A 23,069-nucleotide genomic window follows, 5' to 3' on the forward strand; every position below is an offset into this window, starting at 1 on the left:
TCCTTTAAAAAAGGATGTGGGTTATGCCATCTTTAACATTTTATATTTAATCCCTTATTTAAGCAGGAACATACCAGAACCAAAACAGCCTCCCAAAAGCAGAAGGTGAATATCTTTAACTATTGGCCCTAACCCATTAGAATTTGCCTTAGCTGACTAAAATTAGCTTTGAGTAATTACTCAGTTCAAAGTTTTAAGCTTTTTTTTATAAAAAAAAAAAATGTGTTGCAGATTTAAAATGATTTCAAACAAATAATTACTCTTCTGTTTGAACTTGCAACCCTGCTATAAATACACCACTGCGTTTACTCTGAGTAGTTCTTCCAGGAACAAAAATTCCTCTCCAGCTACTGCATCTCCTGTATCCATTACATGGTGACCTTTCCTTTCCAAACACACCACCTTAGAGAGGGAGAGGAAGGGTGGGGACATGGTGAGTTTCCAAGTTTTAGGGTAACAAAAGATTGACAGCGACACAAAATGCTAACTGGACACAAGCTGAACTATGTCAGACAGTGTCCTAATAAAAGCAAAGATTATACAGCAGGCAGCCATAAATATATCAATTTTTTAAATCCCCCAGTGGGCCAAACATACTAGATCCGAGCACTGCTTCCAGAATGCAACAATACTGCCTCAGTAAAGGAAAGATAAATAGAAGGCTGTCCTCAACCGCTCAGAGGTGCTAAAGTCAAATCTGTGCTGCGTTCCGTGCTGCAGTTCTTAAAAATATTCAGATTTGTCCTGTTTCTATATGCATTTACTCTGGCTAGGACTCTGGGCTGCTTTTGGGGTATATCTGCCACCAGCAGTTATCAGGCTTTCTGCCTTCAGGGCTTCATTCCACACTGAGCCACCTTGGCAAGGAACCACAGCAGATTTGCTACGGCACTGCCAATGCATTATAGATTATGTCTAAGAACGTGTTCTGGGGAGCCATGCTCAGCTGATGCAGGGCACAGACCAGATCTGTCGACAGAGGCGTAGCTAGGTGGGGGGGTGTCACACCACGGGGGGCGGCACTTACCGCAGGGCCTGCAGGCGCCCTAGCCATGCGTCTCTCTTGGATGGCTTGGGTGCCTGAAGGCTCTGCGCTGCCCAAAACAGCAGCATGGGGCTTGGGTCTGCCCGCCTCCCCCAGGCTCAGCCTCCCTACAGCTGTAGATGAGGTGGCAGTGAGGCTCCACGCAGCATGCCCTGCCCTGGTTCGCCCCGCCCAGTGGGCAGCTTGCCCCCCCCCCATGGGCAGCTCGCCCTGGGCACCCAAGCAGCTAGCTACGCTGTTGCCTGGATGCCTCTTCTGTTAGAATTCCTGCTCCATGATTGCAGTCATGGGATTTTTGTCTTTCACATGACGGTGTATGTTTTGACTCCACACAGTGGGAAGTGATGGAGACAGGATGTTTGTGTTACTGTGTTCCATGAAGTGGGACTATTGTCCTTTGTTCTTTTTCTGTCTGATGCTAGAGAGAAAGGGAGCCATGTTGCAGTGCTCCATGTGTGTTTATATGTAAAGTAGATTAGCCAAAATGCTGAGTTGCTGAGGTCTGTTACGCAACTGCGCATACTCTGCGGATCCCTAAGTGTGCCAGTGTTGGTTGGCATCAGTCACTGTGATGTTCGGGCTGAAGAAAGCTTATGAAGCTCCTGAACGATCGTCCAGGAGGGAGGGAACATGCCAATCGTGAATGTGTCTCTGCCAGGGTCCTACTCGAGTGTAGGCTGAACTCCTGACATCTTCTACCTAGTTATCAAGCTGTGCATGCTAGGTAAATACCTTGTGTTCTTCTTTCATCACCTGTTCAATGAGCTCAGATTTCGTTGGTGGTTTAGAGTATTGGCCTGAAAGGAGGCCATGTCCCAATTTAGCCCTGTAGTAGAGGAAGGGGGGTAGGGGTGGGGTGGGAGTAGGGAAGGAGAGAGAAAGCACACAAAATGTTTCCCACCAGGCTCAGAGTAGGGAGAAAACAGCAGGAGGGTGAAAGTAAGGCTAAATGTGGCCCATCTGTTAACACACATCCTGAACACACATCCTTACTATGATCTACCTAAGCTTCTTCCCTCTTGGCCCCCCCATTTCAAAAAGCAGAAAGTCGTACAAAATACTGTAACGTTAGCTATGTGGGAGAAAATACTCTCCATACCACATAGCTATGCTTATTACAAACAACAGGACTACTCTGGTGAAAGTCCAGGTCAAATCAAAGACAGCGATCAGATCAAAGTCAATCAAGAACAATCATTTCTCAAATGTCACAGGTGGTTCCAAAAATAAATTAAATGAAAATTGTAAAGCAGCAAGATAAATACTGAACAAACAAAATCAACAAATGCTTGGCACTATCCACAGAATGTAAACAGCTAAAGTCAGCTTTATAATCAATTACATCCTATAAGATAAAGCTACCGTGAATAATTGCCGCTACAAGTCGTGCCACTAACCAAGTTCAAAAGGAAATCTGTCATTTAATAAGAATGCCAAAAGGCAATTAGTACATTTTCCCCCATGTCCAGAATGGTGTTTGCCTGGGTACCTCATAAAGGTTATTAAAGCAACAAACAATGTGGGAGATTCAACCATTCAGAGAAATCTGCTGCTTAATATAAAGCCTGCCACTTACATTTGTGTGTTGAAATCTTGTGTTGGGTCTAGAGGAGAGTAGTCAAATATTCTTGGAAGGTTTCCGACGTACCTATCCAGAGAGAATTGTGGAGGAAGAGGAGAACATTCAAACAGAGCAGATTGTTTCCCATTGCCATAATTTGCTGAGGAGACGATTTGCTCCCATATAGTCTTCCCTAGGCCTTAAAATCTACTTCAGAGGTCTTGCTCTTGTTGCCATCTCAATATACCCACTGTGACAAGAATGAGAGGCCGGGTCTTTCCTATAACAGTGCTGAGGTCCCCAAGTCAAAATCCATCAGTCAGACACCATCTCCATCTCTATTCTGTCAGAAACTGAAGACACCTGATTCAATGAGCTTTTAACATATAGCATCTCTTAATTCTACTTCTGGTGGATTTTAATTGCTAACATTCTTAGTCTCTCACTGTTGGTTTTTTCTTTGCATTGGGTGGTATCCAATGCTTCCACACTGCTGACAGAAGGCATCCGGCAGCAGAACGCGAGAAGGAGGAAATGTTCACCCGTTCCTCCTTCCCATGCACTTCTTCAAAATCTGCTCTGGAGGACTGGGGGTCCTTCAGGAACAGATTTCGGGGGCAGAGGGGGCTGCAGAGAGGAAGAACAGGAATCACTGGACGTTCCTTCCCTTCCGTTATGTCAGCAAAGGGGAAGCAGTGAAAACCACTCATTGTATGTTCTAACGATCTGTCCAATTTGTGTATTTATAGTTTTAGTGCTCTGTTTTTATCCTTATTGCTGCAAAGCCACTCTTAAGTACAACAGTAGAAGAGTGCTGTATAAATAAATGAATGCTTATCCTCAAATTTTGGAGGTTGGAATTTTGAGACACCTGCTAGAACTCCACAAGCAATACTGGGAGCAAAGCAGCAGTTGAGGATCCTCTGTCTCCCCATCTCCATTTGGCTGAAGGATGGAGTAGATTAGTTCCTAGGACAGCTATGCAGACCCTGTTGCCAGGCAAGAGTGTGCAGTTGACAGGGGGAAGGGATTCTAATGACTAGCCATCCCCTCTGGCCAGGGGTCTCTCAGGGGATTCACACTACTGTGCTTGAAAGTATTTATATATGCACTCAATAAACAGATGGTTGCTGCAGGGCTTGGAGTAGAGGATGAAGGATCCCTATAAAATCCAGCAAGCTTAGGAGTGCTTTAAAAAAGAGACAGAGATGGAAAAAAACAAAACATGGGTTGGACATGTATCTATTAGACTCACTTCACATCTAACAAAATATGTAAAGTGAGAATGCAACAACTACATTCGCCAATGGACAGGCATACTTCCCAGGAAGTCCCAATTAACCACAGCTCCCTATTGGGGATAAGCATTGGGGCAGACCTGGAGTTTGCCATTGTGTACTGTAGCGAGCCTTAGTAGTGCAATGAGGAACATAAGAGGTTCTAATCTGGTTGCCGCAAAACTTCCCTAGAACGACTTACGCTCTCTGAAATTCAGGGATGCTGAAAATGGCTTGTAGGACAGTGTTGACATAGCAGCTGTTGCCCAGGTTTTTCATGCCCGTGTATCCTGGACCATACATTGGCTTTAGCTTCATGCCAGACTCTTGTATCACTTCCCATTCAGAGACTCTGGGTTTGATGTCGTTATCTCTCGAGCCATTCTCCGTCTGAATGCAAAAAAAAAAAAAAAAAGCTTTTAAGAAGCAGCAGTTTACAAAAGTGTATGTTAAGAACTTATAAAGCAGGTGTATTTAAATAGAAAAAAAGAAGAAAACACCTGGTTCTGAGAACTTTCCCAAATGAAACACTCAGAAATAAAATAGCTTGCTTTCTGCTTGCTGAGATACAAATGCAATAATGTCTCCACCTGCTGAATTATCTAAGCAACTGCAATCACAACTTACTCCCACTTTTATACCCGCAACACAGAAAGATCCACTGCTATAGCCATAAAAAGCTCCCTCGTTTTTCTGTGGAGCTTCACATGCAATATGTGGTAAAAAAAAAAAAAAATGGAGAGTCCGATTTGCAGAGACCTAAACTTAGGGAGGCGGGTGGTGCTGTGGGTTAAACCACAGAGCCTAGGACTTGCCGATCAGAAGGTCGGCGGTTCGAATCCCCGCGACGGGGTGAGCTCCCATTGCTCGGTCCCTGCTCCTGCCAACCTAGCAGTTCGAAAGCACGTCAAAGTGCAAGTAGATAAATAGGTACCACTCTGGCGGGAAGGTAAACGGTGTTTCCGTGCGCTGCTCTGGTTCGCCAGAAACAACTTAGTCATGCTGGCCACATGACCCGGAAGCTGTACACCGGCTGCCTCAGCCAATAAAGCGAGATGAGCGCCGCAACCCCAGAGTTGGTCACGACTGGACCTAATGGTCAGGGGTCCCTTTACCTTTTTAAACTTTGCAAAATGTGACTGTACGGTTCAATTCTGGGCAGGAGGGCAAGCGTAGCCTTGGTTTCCAAATACACATATATTGTACATCAGGGTTGGGGAACCTCATGCCAAAAGCAGCATTCCAGGCCTCTGTTTACAATCATGTTTACAATCCTAAGTTTACAATCATTGTTCCAACCACTTGCAAGCAGCCCCCAAAAGATTCCCCAGAAGGTAATGTGGTCCCTGGGCTGAGAAAGGTTCCCCACTCCTTTCTCACTTCCCACTCTACATGCTTAGAGCCTTACCGAACTCAGAAACAGCCTGGTGTCATTTTATTATGTTATCAGATGCCTTTTAGCAGGAGAACATAAACTGAAAAGCAGATTATATATTTTAAAAGAAAGAAGGATCTCCCGCAAGACTGGAAACTGCTTTTCCAATTGAGGCACTGATTTCCCCCGCTATTTTCCATGACTGCTGAAGATACAGATCCTGAATAAAAGGAAAGCCGCTTACTACATGCATTTGGAGCATATCAATGCCAAAATGTGCTAAGTGTTTGGCTATGTGTGGGTCCAAAACAGCCTCCTCTTCATCAAAGGAATAGACATCTGCAGAGAAAAGAAGAAAAAGCACTGCTCACCGAGTGTTACCCATCAGCGTTATTTCACAACAGCATATTCTTGAAGCTTTACCACCGACATAATACGCCAAGCAATAGTAATTTTGCTGCACGCATGCCAGCTCAACTATTAAGCAAATTCTGGACATTCTGTTCGCTACCAAGTTCTCCACATTATAATGGTTTCATTGGCAACCAAGAGATCCCTATTCTAAGGTGCCCTTCAGACATTGCTGCAGCAGCTTGGGTGTGCCACTGTTCTGTGGCTTCATCCCACATTGCCCAGCCTGCAGCAGGGGCAATTTGAGAGGCGCAGAACAAGGCAACCGGCTCTGTCCTTGCGGCAGTGAGCTTTCAGGTGTTAGAAAGAAGGTCACAGCTAAGAGGCAGAATGAATGCTTTCCGCACAGTAGTTCTCGGGTTCAATCCCTGGAATCTCCAGTTCTTTTAAGGCAGGGGTGCCCAAACTTTTTTCAAAGAGAGCCAGATTTAATAACAATAATAATAAATTTTTATTTATACCCCGCCCTTCCCGGTTCAAAAACCGGGCTCAGGGCAGCTAACAACAAATTTAAAACATTTAATTGTACAAGCAGCATAAAATACAGTATAAAAACATGAATAACAATAAAATGCAGATTTGATGAAGTGAACATATTTAAGAGCTTTTTTTAGGGTTAAAGTTGTTAAGCTTTTTTTAGGATTAGACACCAATTAACTACCATAGGGGCTGGATTAGACAGACTTTGGACATGCCTGCTTTAAGGTATCAGAGGGCAGACTTTCTCTGCCTTGAAATTAGAGAGCTACTGCCAGTCAAGAATAGAAAATGCTGGGCTGCGTGAACCAATGGTTCAGTATAAGCTCAGTTTGGCTCTATCCACTGGCCAGAGCATCCACTGGCCAGAGAACAAAAAGGCCACTCAGAGGTCGTCTCTTGCCTGGAGAAGAAGGAAGGGTTATGAACCCTGCTCCACTAAACCCAGAGGGATCCTCCCCTCCAGAAATTAAGAGAGACAGGGATTGTGGGATCACTTTTCTCCATGAAATCAAATCAAAGCAACTGGCAAATGGCACACAGGTGCTCTCTCTTGTTCCCGATCAGAGTGGCTGCCTACCTGCAAATGAAGAGCCCCCGCCTCCCCACCAGGCTGCAAGTAGCTCCTCTGCCTAAAAAACTGTTAGCTAAAAGCCAGGGCGCAGCGCAGGTCAACCCCTGCCTTTCAAGAGGAACATAACACAGCAAGGGGAGGACTGCCTTGTTCCTTCATCAGCAAGAGAAAGAGCAGCTGCTGAGAACTTTCCTGCCCCACCTGCCAGGAAGAACACTCTGCTCCAAATGCAAACCCTTGTGCAAATTAATTGAAACAAAGCATGTTTTCTATCTTACTCGTAATCCTGTACCCCCAACAAAAACAAAAAGTCAGTTGATCATTATGGTGTTGGAAGCCTGCAGCCAATAGAAGGAATGATGCTCTGGCCACAGCATATTGAGGTTCTACAAAATAGAGTTATTCCAGAGCTGGAAAAGAGGTACCCTGATGGCACTGGGATATTGCAGCAGGACCTAGCCCCCAGTCACACATCAAAAGTGGTGAAGAAATTCATCAAGAGCCGCAAATACAGGTATTTGATTGGCCAGGGAATTCCCCAGATGTAAATCCCACTGAGAATTTGTGGGCTATATGCAATAGTCGCCTCGGTGCTGTAGACTATACGACTATGGAAAAGCTCATTCAGGCGCTGATTCAAGTGTGGTACAGGGATCCGAAAATCAGCAGTGACTGTTCAAAACTAGTAGACTCCATGTCAAACCGTGTTCAAATGCTGCTTAAAAACAGCAGAGGTCATACCCGTTACTAATGTATGTATATGTGAATTTTGTACATGTATATGTGAGTTTTGTACAATAAACTACATTGTTTGTTTCAATTAATTTGCACAAGGGTGTAGTTGCCCTGGGACAGAAGAACCTGGGACTGCACTTCAGCTATGAAATCTGCTGTCAGAAGATGCAGTAGTGATCACCGACACCATACTGCCTCTAATGCTAGAGGTAGTATGTAGTCAGCAGGATTAGTAGCCACTGAGAGGGCAGCTGTGTGGGCTGTTATGTACAAAATAAGAAGGCAGACCCACTCCCCACCGCCCAGGTTCTTGCATAGCCTGCTAGTTGAAAGCAGACAACATTTCCCTTGATGGCACTAGCGGCCCAAGAAGCTAGTAAAAAGGTGCGTTGCAGGAGACGAGATGGCCCTTTGGGTCCCTTCCAACTATATAATTCTATGAAGCCTTGCTTTACCAGCAAGTTTGAGGTATCCAGAATTCTATCCAAGAAGCGTGCAACATAAGCATGCAACAGACATGCCTCCCCACAAATCCTCAATTGATCTCCTCGTCCCTGTAAGTAACTCCTTGTGTGCTCCCCCAATCTCAGAGCATGGGCTTACTACACATGGTATTATAGGTGTGGATCCGAACTTTCCTTCCATTTAATGCAACAGAGTTCACGGAACGTGCCTTTCCTACCTCTGCAGCCCCCTCAATGCGCACACACAAACACACCCCACAAAAATCTGGTCCTGGGGTTGCAGGAGCCTTGGGAATGGTGTGGCATATGGTGTCGTGGGCTGCAGGGGGTAAGAGTTGGGAGCAATTGCTCCAAAACCCCCAATTACATGGATGGAGGAGCAACTTAGGATCCAAGCTGTGGCGTCTAAACAGGCTGGCAAAGATGTTTTTCTCCATGAAGCAGATCCATTAAGGACTCCTATGTCTGTTTGTTTATATTTGTTTAACCATCCCCTGCAGGAGGTTGCTGGGCTACTCTATTCCTTGAATCAGGCAGGCATCTCTGGCCTTTGGCAACCTGTCCATGTCTCCTCTTCACTTACAGCACAGTTTGGAACCAGTTCATCTGGGTTTTAACTGTAGCGGATTTAATGTTCAGTGTACGTGCGGCAAAACAGAAGGATGAACAAGACTGCGAACCAGGAGATTAAAGCTCTGCACTTGAATCTGAAAGACCTGCATTCAAAGCATACCGTGTGCCTTTGGGGCAAGTCATCTCATAGCTTCCCATCTGCTAAGGAATATATTGCCATCTGCTAATGCTGATATTGCTGATGAGGGTATGTAGTTCAAAGGATTTCCACCAGGGTCATGAGGCAGTCTGAGATAGCCGCCTCGGGCGGTAAAATCCTAGGGGCACCTCCATAGGCACATACCATCACCAGAGAAGTGGATGCAGTGGCTTCCAGGCTCCAGGGAGATCTCACAAGAGCCCTGCAAAATCACGCAAGAGCTCCAGGAGGTTGTGCAGAGCCTCGTGCACCCTTCCCGAGACGCTGGTAAGAGAGACAGAGTGCCTTGTTTCCCCAAGGTATTGAGAAGGTGGTATGAGGCCTTTGTGTGATCTTGTGGGGCTGTTGCAAGAGCTCACCAGAAGCCAGAACCAGAATTTCTGCAGAGGCTATAGGCATGCGATCCTGGTAAATGAGGCTTTGGCAGGGGCAGAAAGGTGGGGAACTTCCCATTTTGCCTCAGGCAGTGAAACGGGATAGGCCTTCCCTAATTTCCACCTTCTTTATTTGAAAAACAATAATACAAATGACCTCTTTCTCCATAGGAACAGTGAAAGGAGAAACTTAAAATTAGCTGGAATTTCAGATCTGCTACTGCTGCTAAATTGCCTTGTAATCCTAATTTGGGTTCAAAAGCAGCATACTAATGTTTTATCAGAGCTAAAACCGTGAGCATCATCCAGCCATATAATTTCTGGCCTCCTAAATCCTGCAAGGCAAAAACAGGAGCAGTGTTCCTCTCGATAAGCGTTGTGATGCCCAGCTGGTAAAGTCCAGCATTCTCTCCGCTAGTGTCTGCCAAGGGTGACCCTGCTGGCATTTATGGATAGGCATGGTGCCCTTCTGCTGCCATTGCATGCCAAAGGAGTCTCTGTTTCCAGGTACATGTTATTGTTCCCCTCTGTAAACAAGAGCTCAGTGTTCTCGTGCTTTTCCAGTTAAGTCACAATGCTGGTCGACACCTGGAAAAAGTTTGTGTGCTTTATCAGAGTCACCTTCATCAGAGCCACCTAAATGAACCTTGGGTTACATCTGTAACAGTATTTGAAGCATTTCACTTCAGCTGGAAAAAACATCCATATGGATGTCTGACTGGAGATAAAACAAAACAGGGACAAAACAATAACATTTGAAACCTTAAGTCCAGGCAAATAAGCCACTCCAGAGGCCAGCTGAGGTCAACTTTTGAAGTGCTGATATTCATCTAAGGTCACTTGGATACAAATCTTTGTTTGCCTTACATTGCCATTTTACTCCAACTTTTACATTACATCCATGCCAACTGAGGATTACATTTCATACTTCTGATGAAGAAGGCTCCAAGCCACAAAAGCTTACGACATAACATAATTTGTCAGTCTTTTAAAGTCTTACAAGATTCTTTGTTGTTTTCGCAGAAACAGATTACAAAGCAACCCCTCTGGATATCTTTAAATTTCTTCTTTTTTCATTTGAGTCTGCACTCAAGGAACCCTGGAAATGCAAACTACACTAATTCCTTTTAGCAGTTATAAGAATGGGATGCAACTGAAGCTTACAGTTCTCCGCTGAAATCAAAAGATCAGTACACTTTAAAACCTGAATTTTTCACAATACTGACTGCAAACTTGTTTCATATTTCCTTTTGTATTTAGGACCCTCTGGTATCTAACTGATCACAAATTAGACAAAAAGAAAATATTAAGGATTAGTAAACTGCTCTTGTTTACTGTAAGCAGGAATAAAACACGTTGTCTGGCCTATTGTGTTTTTCGGGGGGGGGGGACGAAGGGAGCGAAGAGTACACAGAGAACTATTGTCCCTCCTCCCCTCCCTGCTAAAAGAATTGTTTGCAAGGATGAATGATAAAGATTTTAAAGGTAACCTAGGATACTTAAAAGACTACGTGCATGTTTAATTCTCTGCTATGGCTCTGTTCTATTATTAACCAACTGAAATCTGTACTGTTACGCAAATTCCCACTGCAATATGTCGGTCCTCTTAATAGCCTGCTTTGGCCAAAATATTATGCAGGTGACTCAAGACCAGAGCCTTTGATCCCCACCCCACCCCTGGCCAGATGGAAGCCCTCCAGAGCAGTATGTCAATCGTGCATCATGATGGGCACATAAGCCTCATTAGCATCCCTTCCTCTAATAAATTTTGTCCCTATGCCCTCAGTGCACAACCATTAACAATGACAAGAGGCCACTCTGCCCTTTTCAGTCGCAGCCAGAAGTTCCAATGATTTATGTGCTTCCTGACGCTGCATTAATTCTACGGTAAGAGTTTGGGGGTGGAAGGAGAGCTGTAGAGAGCCGCCAGCTGAGCCACAGGGCCCCTGGGAGCCGGGTAACAAAAGCGTGGCTATGCTGAAGGGGTCTGCAAATCCCTTTGTTCTAAACGTGCAGCCTCCTCCTCGGATGTGGCACACTCAAGCCAAGCACCAAATCTGTTTTGCCGTGGCAATGCTGAAAGGATGTGTTTCCCCGCTTTGGCTAGCTTTGCATCAAAACTGTGTGCATGGACAGGAATGAGAATCCTTTGAGTTGCACAACATGGCCTGCCTTTGTTGAGAACAGCCAGATGTGTTCTCCCTTACTGGCCTTTCTGTGTGGTTCCAGTATTGTTCGAAGGACGTATCCCGTCAACTACAGAACATAGCAAACACAACGTTCAAAACTCTGCTCGGTCATTAGGCCCTAGACAAGCCAGCCAGCCAGCTCTCCTGCGGCCCAGAGTTGCAATGCAGAAAAGACATCATCCAGGACACTTGTGCATATCCCAGTTCTGTGAGAGTGCAGGATGTTGTACCTTGTCCCGAATTCAGTTTCTGTAAAACCCCTGCTTACTTCCTCATTTTCCTGCCCTCTTCTATACCACATGCCTGTGATAAAACCAAGAGACAGTGATGATGTGGGCTACCTGATAAAAGGTACTTATTTTCCTACTGACTAACCTGCACCATCAGGAGTAATTGTTCCAAGCTTCACTGCTAAGGGATAACCCATCTCCTTATAGTGTTCCAGAGCATGTCCATTTCCTCCACTGCCGTAAAAGAACCACTTTCCGCACAGTACTGACCCATCTGTGAGATTCAGCCAAAGATTCTCCCGCAGGTCACATTTTGAGCATTTCCAGCCACTGAAAAGCAAGAAACATTCAGGGGTTAGATTGGCAGTACTGGGGAAACCTGGGTCTACCTCCAAAACCAGCAAGTGGCCAAGATTCCCAGACTGGATTAACCATAGGGTTCTCCTTTTCAACTGCCAATGGGACAACAACAATCTGAGTAGCCCCACATCACCAATCCTCAAAAACTGCTGTTCTTCATTAACGATAACTGTACGTAGGAAGAAAATCAGTATTGCTCTGTTACAAATGTTTTCTTAACATAAGCATTTCTGCTTGCCTGAGGAAACAAGCCTCTCCTTCTTAGGTTCACTCCTGAGCTGCCCAGAGCCAATTGGGGGACATGAGGGGAGCTCTGTTGTGCAAGGAGAAGTCTACTAGGAGGATCTGTTAGTTGAATCTGGTCCATGGTGCTATCAATATTTATATATATACTGTATGTATACAGACCAACATAAGAAAAACGCAACAGACATTAAGCTCTTGGAAAACTTACAACCAACATTTCGGTAGTGGGGGAACAAAAAGATGGAAAGGAAGGAACAGGGAGGACTGGGTAAAAAGGGATTAATGTGAGCAAATTGTCCTCCTATACTGAGTATTCAATACAGATCACTCAATACAAACGTGTCAAATAAAGCAGAAAGACCTGCCAGCGGTTTAAAACATTGTATATTAAATGTTATAAAACCATATAACGTACTGCAGAGCACTTTAGAATCATTTAATTAACTTTAATGTCCTTTGCGTGAGGCAGATAATGGATTAATGCAGTGTTAATGGGTATGAAGAAAACGTAAATAGCTGCCAACAGGGAACTTAATGGCTGCTGCAGACAGAAAATGAGAGGAGTGACAGATAAGATGGTTTCTATAAAAGTGTTGCACTACATATCTATGTGCTATGGGGTGGGGGTAGGGCCCTCCTGGAAGGTCTTACCCGAGAGTTCCTTAGCTATTTCTCTCTATATCACAAGTGTGGTTTTCGGATCCTGTTCTTTAACCAGGCACCTATCCTAACCACCCATCCCCAAAGGCATCCAATTGGTTAACATGGGATGAAGATGCTGGATTAGGTGGGTTCTGGGATCTGTTCCACAGGGCAGTTCTTAGGTAACAAAGTGCAACAGTCTCACCTGGGAGGAATCCTGACTCCATTGTCCATCTGTACAAGTGTGTTGGCATGTTTGGAGACTTGCAGCTCCTCTTCCCACGAATCTGGGTCTTGCTTCCTATAAGGAGATTTCGAACTGAGGACTGCGTCGCAAGCTATCGTAACCTAGAGGCAGTGGGGGGGGAAGTCAAACTGAACATAAAAGGCAACATAAAAAACCAAAACCAAAAGACAAAACTATCCCTACGTTATAGTGTTTGCAACCAAGTACACAAGTAATGATAAGCAATTAGCTTTCATATAGCACTTTAGAATGATCAAACTCCTTCCGTAGTCCTCACAAGACGCCTGCAAGGCAGGTCAAAAGTATCCCTATATTGCAGAGGAGGGGTGTTAAGACTAAAAGACAACATATTGCCCAAGGCCATCAAGTGAGTTCAAGGCTGAGTCAAGATCTTAGTAAATGACTCAGCCATGCAACACATACACTCTCGGCCATTATATTCCACTGCTCTACCAAAATATAAGGATCTGCCTTACAAACCAACTTAAGCTCAGCGTGGCCTATTCTAGCAGTTCTCCAAGGTCCCACAAATAGGTCTTTCCCAGGCTTGGCACCCATGATCCTTTAAGAGTGAAAACAGATTAAATCAGTTTAAATCCCATTCTTTGTCTGTTACCCACACTTACCAAAGCTGGCAACTCTTCTATGTTGGGTAAAGGAATTTCAAAGTGGTCTGGAAATATGACAAGTTTAGCTTCATCCTCAAATTCATAATCATCGTTGTTTAAATCACCATTGGATTCTAGGTCTGCAAGAGGGAGAGAAAGAGAGAGAAAACTCAGAGCATTAAAATGATAACAGGTAAAGATACTAGACCTACACCAGGCTTTGCTTGGGAAATTCTCAGGCTGCTCAAGTTAACACTTTTAAATCAATTAGCAGTACAACAAAAGTTCAAATGTTAATTCAATAAACCATGTACTCTCAGGCAATATTTTCTCTCTCTTTAATTAAACCTCTTGAGGAAAATGTCAGTTTTTTAAAAAATGACAGCTTGTTTATTCATTACATTCCAACCTTTCCTCCTAGGAGGTCAAGGCTATGTACATGGTTCTCTACCACCCACATGTACCCAAACTGTGAAATTTTATTTATTCATTTCATGAATATATATGGGGATGTATACAGTGGTGCCTCGCAAGACGAAATTAATCCGTTCCGCAAGTGTCTTCGTCTAGCGGTTTTTTCGTCTTGTGAAGCAACCCTATTAGCGGATTAGCGGATTAGCGCTATTAGCGGTTTAGCAGCTATTAAAGGCTTAGCGGTTTAGCGGCTTAGCTGTTAAAAGGCTATTAGTGGCTTAGCGGCTTAGAAAAAGGGGGGGGAAGCGAAAAAAATTTTCAAGACTCGCAAGACATTTTCGTCTTGCAAAGCAAGCCCATAGGGAAATTCGTCCTGCAAAGCAACTCAAAAACGGAAAACCCTTTCGTCTAGCGGGTTTTCCGTCTTGCGAGGCATTCGTCTTGCGGGGCACCACTGTATCTACAACACTTAATACCAAGGCAGCCTCTTGGCTTGCTGGAGGAGAGGACTGGAGTGAGAGAGAAACACCTGGAAGACTTCAGCATATTTTCTGAGCTTATGTTCATTTCTCCCACTCCTCAGGTATGTACTTATGGGAGCCATCGCCCAGAGATGCAAACCAAGTTTCATCCATCAGCCAAGCAATCCCTGTTGGCCTTAAACAGTAAAGACTTCTGGTTCCAGTTGTGGGTGGCTGTTTTAGTATAGCTGGTGCAATGGTTTGTGAACTGGACATTTTAAACTATTGATTTTTTACTGTATTGTTTATATTGGCTGTTTTCGACTGTATGCCCTTTAGGGTAGAATTCTTATTCTGACTGTGTACAGCCCCCTGTACACTGATGTAATATATAAACAAATATATAAACAAATGTTTATATATTTTATATAAACAAATGTTAACAAATAAGCTGGTTACAACAATACAATACAGTGGTACCTTGGGTTACATACGCTTCAGGTTACATACGCTTCAGGTTACAGACTCCGCTAACCCAGAAATAGTGCTTCAGGTTAAGAACAGAAATAGGGCTTCGGCAGCGCGGCAGCAGCAGGAGGCCCCATTAGCTAAAGTGGTGCTTCAGGTTAAGAACAGTTTCAGGTTAAGAACGGACCTCCGGAACGAATTAAGTACTTAACCTGAGGTACCACTGTATCCCTATCTATAAATACTGAGACTGATGAACTACAATACCAAACAAAATTTAGAATCCACAAAAAGAAAAAAAACATGGCACCACATTGCAAAATATCTTAAGAACCAGGGATCCCTCCCCTCTTGCCAAGGCCTGACTCACAACATGCAGCGCTCAGCCACACCCACACAATCACATCATATCCAGAATCCCTCTTAAATACTACTAATTTCCCTATGGCAAAAGCACAAATCAGACAATACTCACAAGCTCATCCAATGTCACTCTTCCTGCCAATACACACCAAACACTCCAATATATCTTGTCAATCCCCAGACTACAATCATCCATCGCTCCATTCACTCTGCTAATAAATGTGCTGCAAAAACAGTACATTCAGTTTGGGTTTCCCCAATACCAGTTCAATATGAACCACGCAGACGCTCAAGGTCAGTTCTCTCCTTTGCCCACTCTGCCAACCACCCCTTTCCTATACCCCACCCCCCAGCTCTCCTACATACAGTGCTACCTCGTGTTACGTACCGTCCCCCTTACGAATGCTGCGGGTTATGCGCTCCGCTAACCCGGAAGTAGAAGCCCCTTGTTGCGACCTTTGCCCCGGGATGCAAGTGGAAGTCGCGCTCCGGCGGCACGGCAGCAGCAGGAGGCGCCATTAGTGAAAGCGCGCCTCATGTTACGAGGAGTTTCAGGTTACAAAGGGACCTCCAGAACGGATTACTGTAAGTACGTAACACAAGGTACCACTGTATAGGCACCCTGAACCCTCCCCCTTAGTTGGAATAAAGACACTTGACTCAAGTATTTTAGGTTAATGGGCTAAAAAAGGCCACAACTTTATTGGTTACAGAATGTGAGTGGTATTGGGTTAGGCATTGGAACCAAACCGACTATATCTGACTCCTGACCGCCTACAGGAAGTCTCAGAAGGGTTAACCACCAGTAGGGGGAGCCCTGTTGATGCACATCAACTAGGAACTCCCCCCCAGGGTCATCAATACAGCCAGGGGTCGTGCCATGGCTGTACCAGGAATCAGTCTTATGCTTCTTCCAAGATCGCAAAGGCTGCAACAACTCCAACCAGATGCAACCAGAGTAATAACCGTGGCTCTCTCCCAGTTCACACTCATTGACTGAATTTCACCTGAGGCTCACGGAACGGTTCACAATGCAAAAACACAAAGTACGTAACACAGTAACAATCAAAAACCAATTTAAAAAACCCACAGTTTAAAAGACCATAGTTTGTTTAGTTCGCCAACAGCCCATTCCCATACGGGGTGGAAAATCAGAGAAGAAGTCACCAGCTCCCATGTATGAAAGGATGCTCAATCAGTTATTGGGGAATGAAATTACAGAATCTTCTCCCAATTGCTAAAACTAATCATATTTATTTTAGCCAAAAGGTAATGATGAAACACTATACCTAATAGAACAAATATCTCCCACAATTCAACACTTACATGCAAAGCGGAAAGTATACACAAGTGTAATGGCTACTTTAAAAAAAAAAAGTTTTTATTAATGATTTACTTGGGTTTCAAAAGTACATACATTGTCTCAGTTTTCAGATCATGAAGTCCTTTTTACAGATCGGTTATATTTGATGTGAGAGTTCAATGTTGTATACAGTATAAGATTGGGGGGAAAGGGGGAGAGAAGACGGGTAGTAAACTTTCATTCTTTTAGAGAGAGGAGATCCTGAGCTTCAGTGTCTAAACTCAAAGGCACAGCCTGCCTCCTAATCCTAGGTGTTGAGTCAGGCTGCGATTTGGGGCTGTGGGAGAGACAAAAGACAAAGAAATAACAAAAACTGTACTTGCTCAGAGGTACTCTCAGTCTCACTCCTGCCATTGCGAAGAGAGTTTCTGGGGCTAAGCCCTGGTGAGACTAAACAGAAAGCAATTCTGCCATGGAGGAAATAATAGTATTATGTTGTGTAATATTAGAGGGGGGAGGGTTCCTTCACAACGCAAACTGAGTTATCTAGTCTGACCCTCTAATTCACACACAATTCCAAATAAGCTGCCAAAAATTCAGACACCTGAATTACATGCACACCCCTTCATGAACAATCTCAGATTTAAAGTATGCAATGAGCTGTATATGGCCAATTTATCCAGAGGAACAAAAAAACTTTCAGACTGCAGACCCTTTTCTTTATCTTCCACACATTGTTTGACCTAAAAGAAGGGAAAGGATGAGCTTGCTCTCTGTGGCAAGCTCTTTTCAATCACAATGGCCAATATTTTTATTTCTTCACTTCATTAACTACTGAGGACAATTCATTATTGGCATAACGCACCCATTATAAAATGTGGGTCCATTCCAAATGGAAACATGGGAATTCCACCTACTTAAAGTCAGAATACTTTCCAATAACTGGATGTTAATTACTTTGCTGGCAAGAATGACCCCCATCAGGAAGTGAAGCAGTGACCTGGAGTTGAAAGGTTCTATTATTTCAGTCAACTAACTAATCCCTTGAATTACCCAGCAATTATGGGAAATTAGGATCTTGGTCTTCAAGTCTCAAGCAGCATTTCAGTTATTTTATAAATGCTACAGCGTTGTCCCTTCTGACAATTTACGAGTCAAAAAGTCCAATGGAAACAAGTGCTGCATATGGAACTCTTGGGTTCAAGTGTTTCTTCAATGCAAGCAACTATTTCCTGGACCGGATGAGTTTGAGAAATGAGCTTAATGATCTCTTTCACAGGGTTCTTTTAGAAGGGAACATGAAACTTCTACAATATAGTTTTAATCATGCTAAATGTGCTAGGGAAATAAGACGTTCATTGAGGAAAAGCTGTATCAAGTTTCAGGAAGCAGGCTACGTATTTGGAATTGACAAAAGTGCTTTTAAAATTCTACAATATTTCAGTACTAGAAAAATTCCTGGTGCCCAGACACGCAGGTGACTAGTAATCTGAAACCTATATTTTAGTATTGGTAGGACAGATCGTGAAGCTGAGGCTCCAATACTTTGGCCACCTCATGAGAAGAGAAGACTCCCTGGAAAAGACCCTGATGTTGGGAAAGATGGAGGGCACAAGGAGAAGGGGACGACAGAGGACGAGGTGGTTGGACAGTGTTCGCGAAGCTACCAGCATGAGTCTGACCAAACTGCAGGCGGCAGTGGAAGACAGGAGTGCCTGGCGTGCTCTGGTCCATGGGGTCACGAAGAGTCGGACACAAATAAATGACTAAACAACAACAACAACAACCTAACAACACCATGCTCGCTCCTGCAAACAAGGATGCTGGTAATTCAAAAACGCCTTAGCCAGAACCTGATCTGGAACCTGATCTCCAAGATCTTTCCCAAACTGTGTGTAGTGAGGAAAAAGACACTGCACATTTTCACATAAATCACTTCACATAAGCTCAGCATGATTGTTATGATGGGCCTCTTTGATTTTCATATATTTTGTAAGATAGCTGATATTTGTGAAGGATGATACAAGGGTCCCTTTTACACATCAGAGATGGCTGCGGGATCCATCTCTTTTTCCTTTAGTAGAAGGTAGAACTTCTCAACCTTTTAGCACAGAGGTGAGGAACCTTCTTCAGCCTGAGGGCCGCATTTCCTGCTGGGCAATCTGCTGAGGGCCACATGCCAGTGGTGGGCGGAGTCAGAGGTGGGCGGAGCAACAAATGTAAACATTACCTTTGTACAGTAGGCTAGTTTTGACGGACTCGCAGAGAGTCCAAGGGCCAGACAGTGTGGCCACATTTGAGGGTCATGGCCTGAGATTTCCTGCCCCTGTTACTGATACTCAGGTACTCAAGTTTTCCTTGCTCAAGTATAGTGGTACCTCGGGTTACATACGCTTCAGGTGACATACGCTTCAGGTTACAGACTCCGCTAACCCAGAAATAGTACCTCAGGTTAAGAACTTTGCTTCAGGATGAGAACAGAAATCGTGCTCCGGTGGTGCAGCGGCAGCAGGAGGCCCCATTAGCTAAAGTGGTGCTTCAGGTTAAGAACAGTTTCAGGGTAAGAACGGACCTCCGGAACGAATTAAGTACTTAACCCGAGGTACCACTGCAAGGGCGTAATATAATTGACCTTAATCTAATTAATGTTTACAGGATTCTGCTCTCTGGAAATTCCCTGCTGAGCCCTGCAATTTTTTCTAGTTTATGAAGGGATAGATAGAAGAGACCTGAAATAAATTTAAATTCACCATCCCTTAAAATGTGTGTGGAGTTGGTAGAGCATGAGACTCTTAATCTCAAGGTCGTGGGTTTGAGCCCCATGTTGGGCAAAAGATTTCTGCATTGCAAGAGGTTGGACTAGATAACCCACATGGTCTCTTCCAACTCTACAATTCTATGAAATGGGTATCTTTCTTTCAAAATGCTGGAACAGAAAACTGAACAATTCACTGGATGTTGCTGTCCTTCTATGACACAGAAGCCATTTTGATAAAGAACTCTCTTCCAAAACTGATGAGCGCTTCAAGGTGTTTGGGTAGCACTGAGAGGGTCTCCGTTATTCCCCTTCAGCGAAGACTCCAGCTGCTGCCAGATAAACTTATTAAAAGGTTTGAAAAAGCTAATGCAGAGAGTACGTTGCAATTCCCTTCTACTGGGCTGGAAGCTCAGTGAATCAGAACCACAGTTTTAAAACAGTGCCGTCATCAGAAGAGTCACAAACAAAGGTCACCAAAACCGCACTTTAAAAAGAATAGGCGAGAGCAGGCAAAGCAAAATAAGCGATGGTGTAAGCCTGCGGGGAAGGCGGGTGAGCACAGAGGGAGAGAAGACGGGCCGAGAAGCTGTTATTTTTGGGCAAGCAGTCAGTAGGGTAAATTTCCTTCAGATGCCATCTGGCCAAGTTCAACGAGCACGTCACTCTAGTGACGGACGATGACAAACGCCTGGCCACCGGCTGACTGAAAGCAGCAGCTGAAGCCCAGCTGCAGGCAGACAAGGGAGGCGTAAGCTAACACGCTGGAAGGGGAAAGAAAATGGGGGCTGCTTGACTAGACATGCCCAGATCAGATTTAGATGTTACCAACTGAATGTGCTATTAATAGCAGTATGAATCGGATCCCGAGCTGGGCTCCCAATGACGATGCCCACTGCACTCAAGGAAGGGAGATAAGAAGAGGATCGCGCACAAGTGCGACTTCCCTTTTGCCCCTGTATTTCATCCCATCCCAGAGAGTATGAGCTGCTGCAGCCTCGACTGAATGAGAAAGCTGGGAGGCAGGGAGAACCCCATTTAGTGTTCATTTGCTCATTATTACATATACCATATTTACACGAATCTAAGTGAGAGCTGGACCATAAAGAAGGCTGATCGCCAAAGAATTGATGCTTTTGAATTATGGTGCTGGAGGAGACTCTTGAGAGTCACATGGGCTGTAAGAAGATCAAACCGATCCATTCTGAAGGAAATCAGCCCTGAGTGCTCACTGGAAGGACAGATCCTGAAGCTGAGGCTCTAATACTTTGGCCACCTCATGAGAAGAGAAGACTCCCTGGAAAAGACCCTGATGTTGGGAAAGATGGAGGGCATAAGGAGAAGGGGACGACAGAGGACGAGATGGTTGGACAGTGTTCTCGAAGCTACCAGCATGAGTTTGACCAAACTGCGGGAGGCAGTGGAAGACAGGAGTGCCTGGCGTGTTCTGGTCCATGGGGTCACAAAGAGTCAGACACGACTAAATGACTAAACAACAACAACAAGCAACAACAATGCACCATCAAACCTGATGCGCATCTCCATTTTCAAAACCTTGAAACCAAAAAAGTATTTGCTGGTGCCATCCAATCTAATGCCTATGCTAATGTTCGCAACGGAATTTGGCCAAATAAGATGCGCATTACATTCAAGTAAATATGGTATGTCTTGCCTCTCCTCCAATGAACTCAAAGGTTCTCTTCCCGCCCAACGTTCATGTCCCCATAATAATGCTGTGAAGTAGGTTGGCCCCCAGAGAGAGTCACTGGCCCACTGCCACATGCTGAGCCTTGGGACTCACTGGGGATTTGAACCCCGGCCTTCCCAGTCCAACACTCTGACCCCTACATTTGACTGCCTCTCAAATATCCACAATTTAACTAAAAGCAGCAGTAACAAATAGTCCAGTTAGAAACATACAAACATCCAACAGCCTTGGTATACCAACTGTATGCCTCTATATACCAACATGTGGGAAGGGTCATTTGATAAAGGAGGGTCTTCATCTGCCAGAGAAAACTGATAAGAGACCACCATGAAGGTGGATGCCAAATCAAAGACAATTCTGGTCTGCCATACAGGATTATTGAAAGAATTATTATTGGGTAGCCAACATGGTGTCATCCAGATGTTCTTGGATTTTTTTTTTAATTTAGCAAAATTCATATACCACTTAATTCACCAAAAGACTCAAAGTGGTTTACACAAAGCAACGCCTTGATTTATTTTATTTAACAAAACTTATATACAGTACTGCTTGATTGTAGTAGAACCTCTAAGCAGTTTACAAGGAAAATACAATATTCATTAAAGGATACTGATAAAACTAAACGTTAAATATATGTCAAACTCATGTTCCCCAATCACTGGACATACTGACTGGGGCTGGTGGAAGTTCAACAGCATCAGGGCAGGGGGAGGCCCCACAATGGGTACCACTGTAAATTATGGTTAACACCACTGCTAATCAGCAAAATTGGGTGTTTGAGAAAATGGAATCTGCCTGCTTGGTCAGAATTCAGGGGAAGAAAGTTCTATTTGCAGCAAATCAAGCTTATAAAAACTGACCATGAATAATATATGCACTCTGGGAACCATTATCTGCCTGCTTGGAAAAACAAGCTTGCAGGGCAATTTAGGGTTTATGATGCATCTTACCAGAATCTGCTATGCTGTTAACTTTGGAATGGGTCACTTTAGCCAGGGCCCTGAAGCCTAATTTTATGGCGAGACACTCATGCAACAGCATGCACCTTTAAAGACTCAAAATGAAATAGAAACGGGGGGGTGGGGGTATCCCAAGCCAAATGAAATAGTGTCCCAACCAACAACTGACCACTGCATCTTTTCAAAAGTGCAGCAATTCAGATAGGTTTTACTTCATTCACGCTGAAAGCAACCCTATAAGTGAGACACGGCATCACTCTTTCCATTTCACAGATGGGGGGAATGAGGCTTTGCAGTGAATCTATGGCCAAGTTAAGGCTTGGCTGAGATTAACTGACACTACAATGTCAGCCATAGGAAATGCCTGCACATATTAGCTCCCAGCCCCTGGATAGACAGCTAGGATCATGCACCATGATGCAGAGGTTTCAATTTTTAGACCAGCACTGCAAATGCCTGAGGAACACCGTATGTGGTGGTGTACCATGACTGAAGCCCTCTCCACAAATACAGGCAGTAGGCAAGAAATGGGAGCCACTGCATATGGAATATTTGAAAAAGAAACCTCACCTTCTTTTCCGCTCTGTCTTTGCGATTGCTTGCTTGCAAATTTGCATAAGGCGATCAATTAAGGATACTTCTAATACAGAAGGGATTGGAGGGAATTTAATGTCCTTAATAGGCTTCTACCTCAAAGAGCATTACAAGCAAGAATGCAACAAATGTTCAAACTGGATTGGCAGGCTGCATTTGCGGGTACCTTTTGATGCGGGATTAAGTAAGGCTGAATCTAATCGCATACTGCTTTCTGTGCTAGTCAATTCCTTTCTGTTTTACTCACACGTTGTGATTAGTTTTATTTTCTCTTCCTCGTTGCTATTTTTGCAACGTTGGGAACTTTTCCAAGCCTGCAAAACAGTCATAAGCAATGCTTTTTTTCTGGGAGGACGCAGGGGTATTCATACCCCTAAACATTATTTTTAGGGGGGGGGGAGCACTGGTCATAGGCATCAACCCCAGCTAAGTGAAATAACTAGTCCCCAACTGTCTT

The 23,069-nt window shown here is 44.2% G+C and overlaps 1 protein-coding gene across 2 annotated transcripts in view; it reads right to left on the minus strand.

Annotated features, from left to right (window-relative positions):
* Window positions 1-23,069, minus strand: part of USP13 (ubiquitin specific peptidase 13) — a 55,011-nt gene that overhangs the window by 20,654 nt on the left and 11,288 nt on the right. For both annotated transcript variants that reach the window (XM_081007910.1, XM_081007909.1), the window contains exons 3-9: window positions 13,606-13,727; window positions 12,938-13,080; window positions 11,630-11,814; window positions 5,503-5,597; window positions 4,086-4,273; window positions 2,622-2,693; window positions 1,778-1,871 (exon numbers count right to left, since the gene is read on the minus strand). In XM_081007910.1, coding sequence (XP_080864036.1) covers window positions 1,778-1,871; window positions 2,622-2,693; window positions 4,086-4,273; window positions 5,503-5,597; window positions 11,630-11,814; window positions 12,938-13,080; window positions 13,606-13,727 — 899 coding nt within the window. The remainder of the gene's footprint in view (window positions 1-1,777; window positions 1,872-2,621; window positions 2,694-4,085; window positions 4,274-5,502; window positions 5,598-11,629; window positions 11,815-12,937; window positions 13,081-13,605; window positions 13,728-23,069) is intronic.

This window comes from Podarcis pityusensis (genome assembly GCF_964106645.2).
Source record: "Podarcis pityusensis genome assembly, chromosome: 5".
Lineage (NCBI taxonomy): Eukaryota > Metazoa > Chordata > Lepidosauria > Squamata > Lacertidae > Podarcis > Podarcis pityusensis.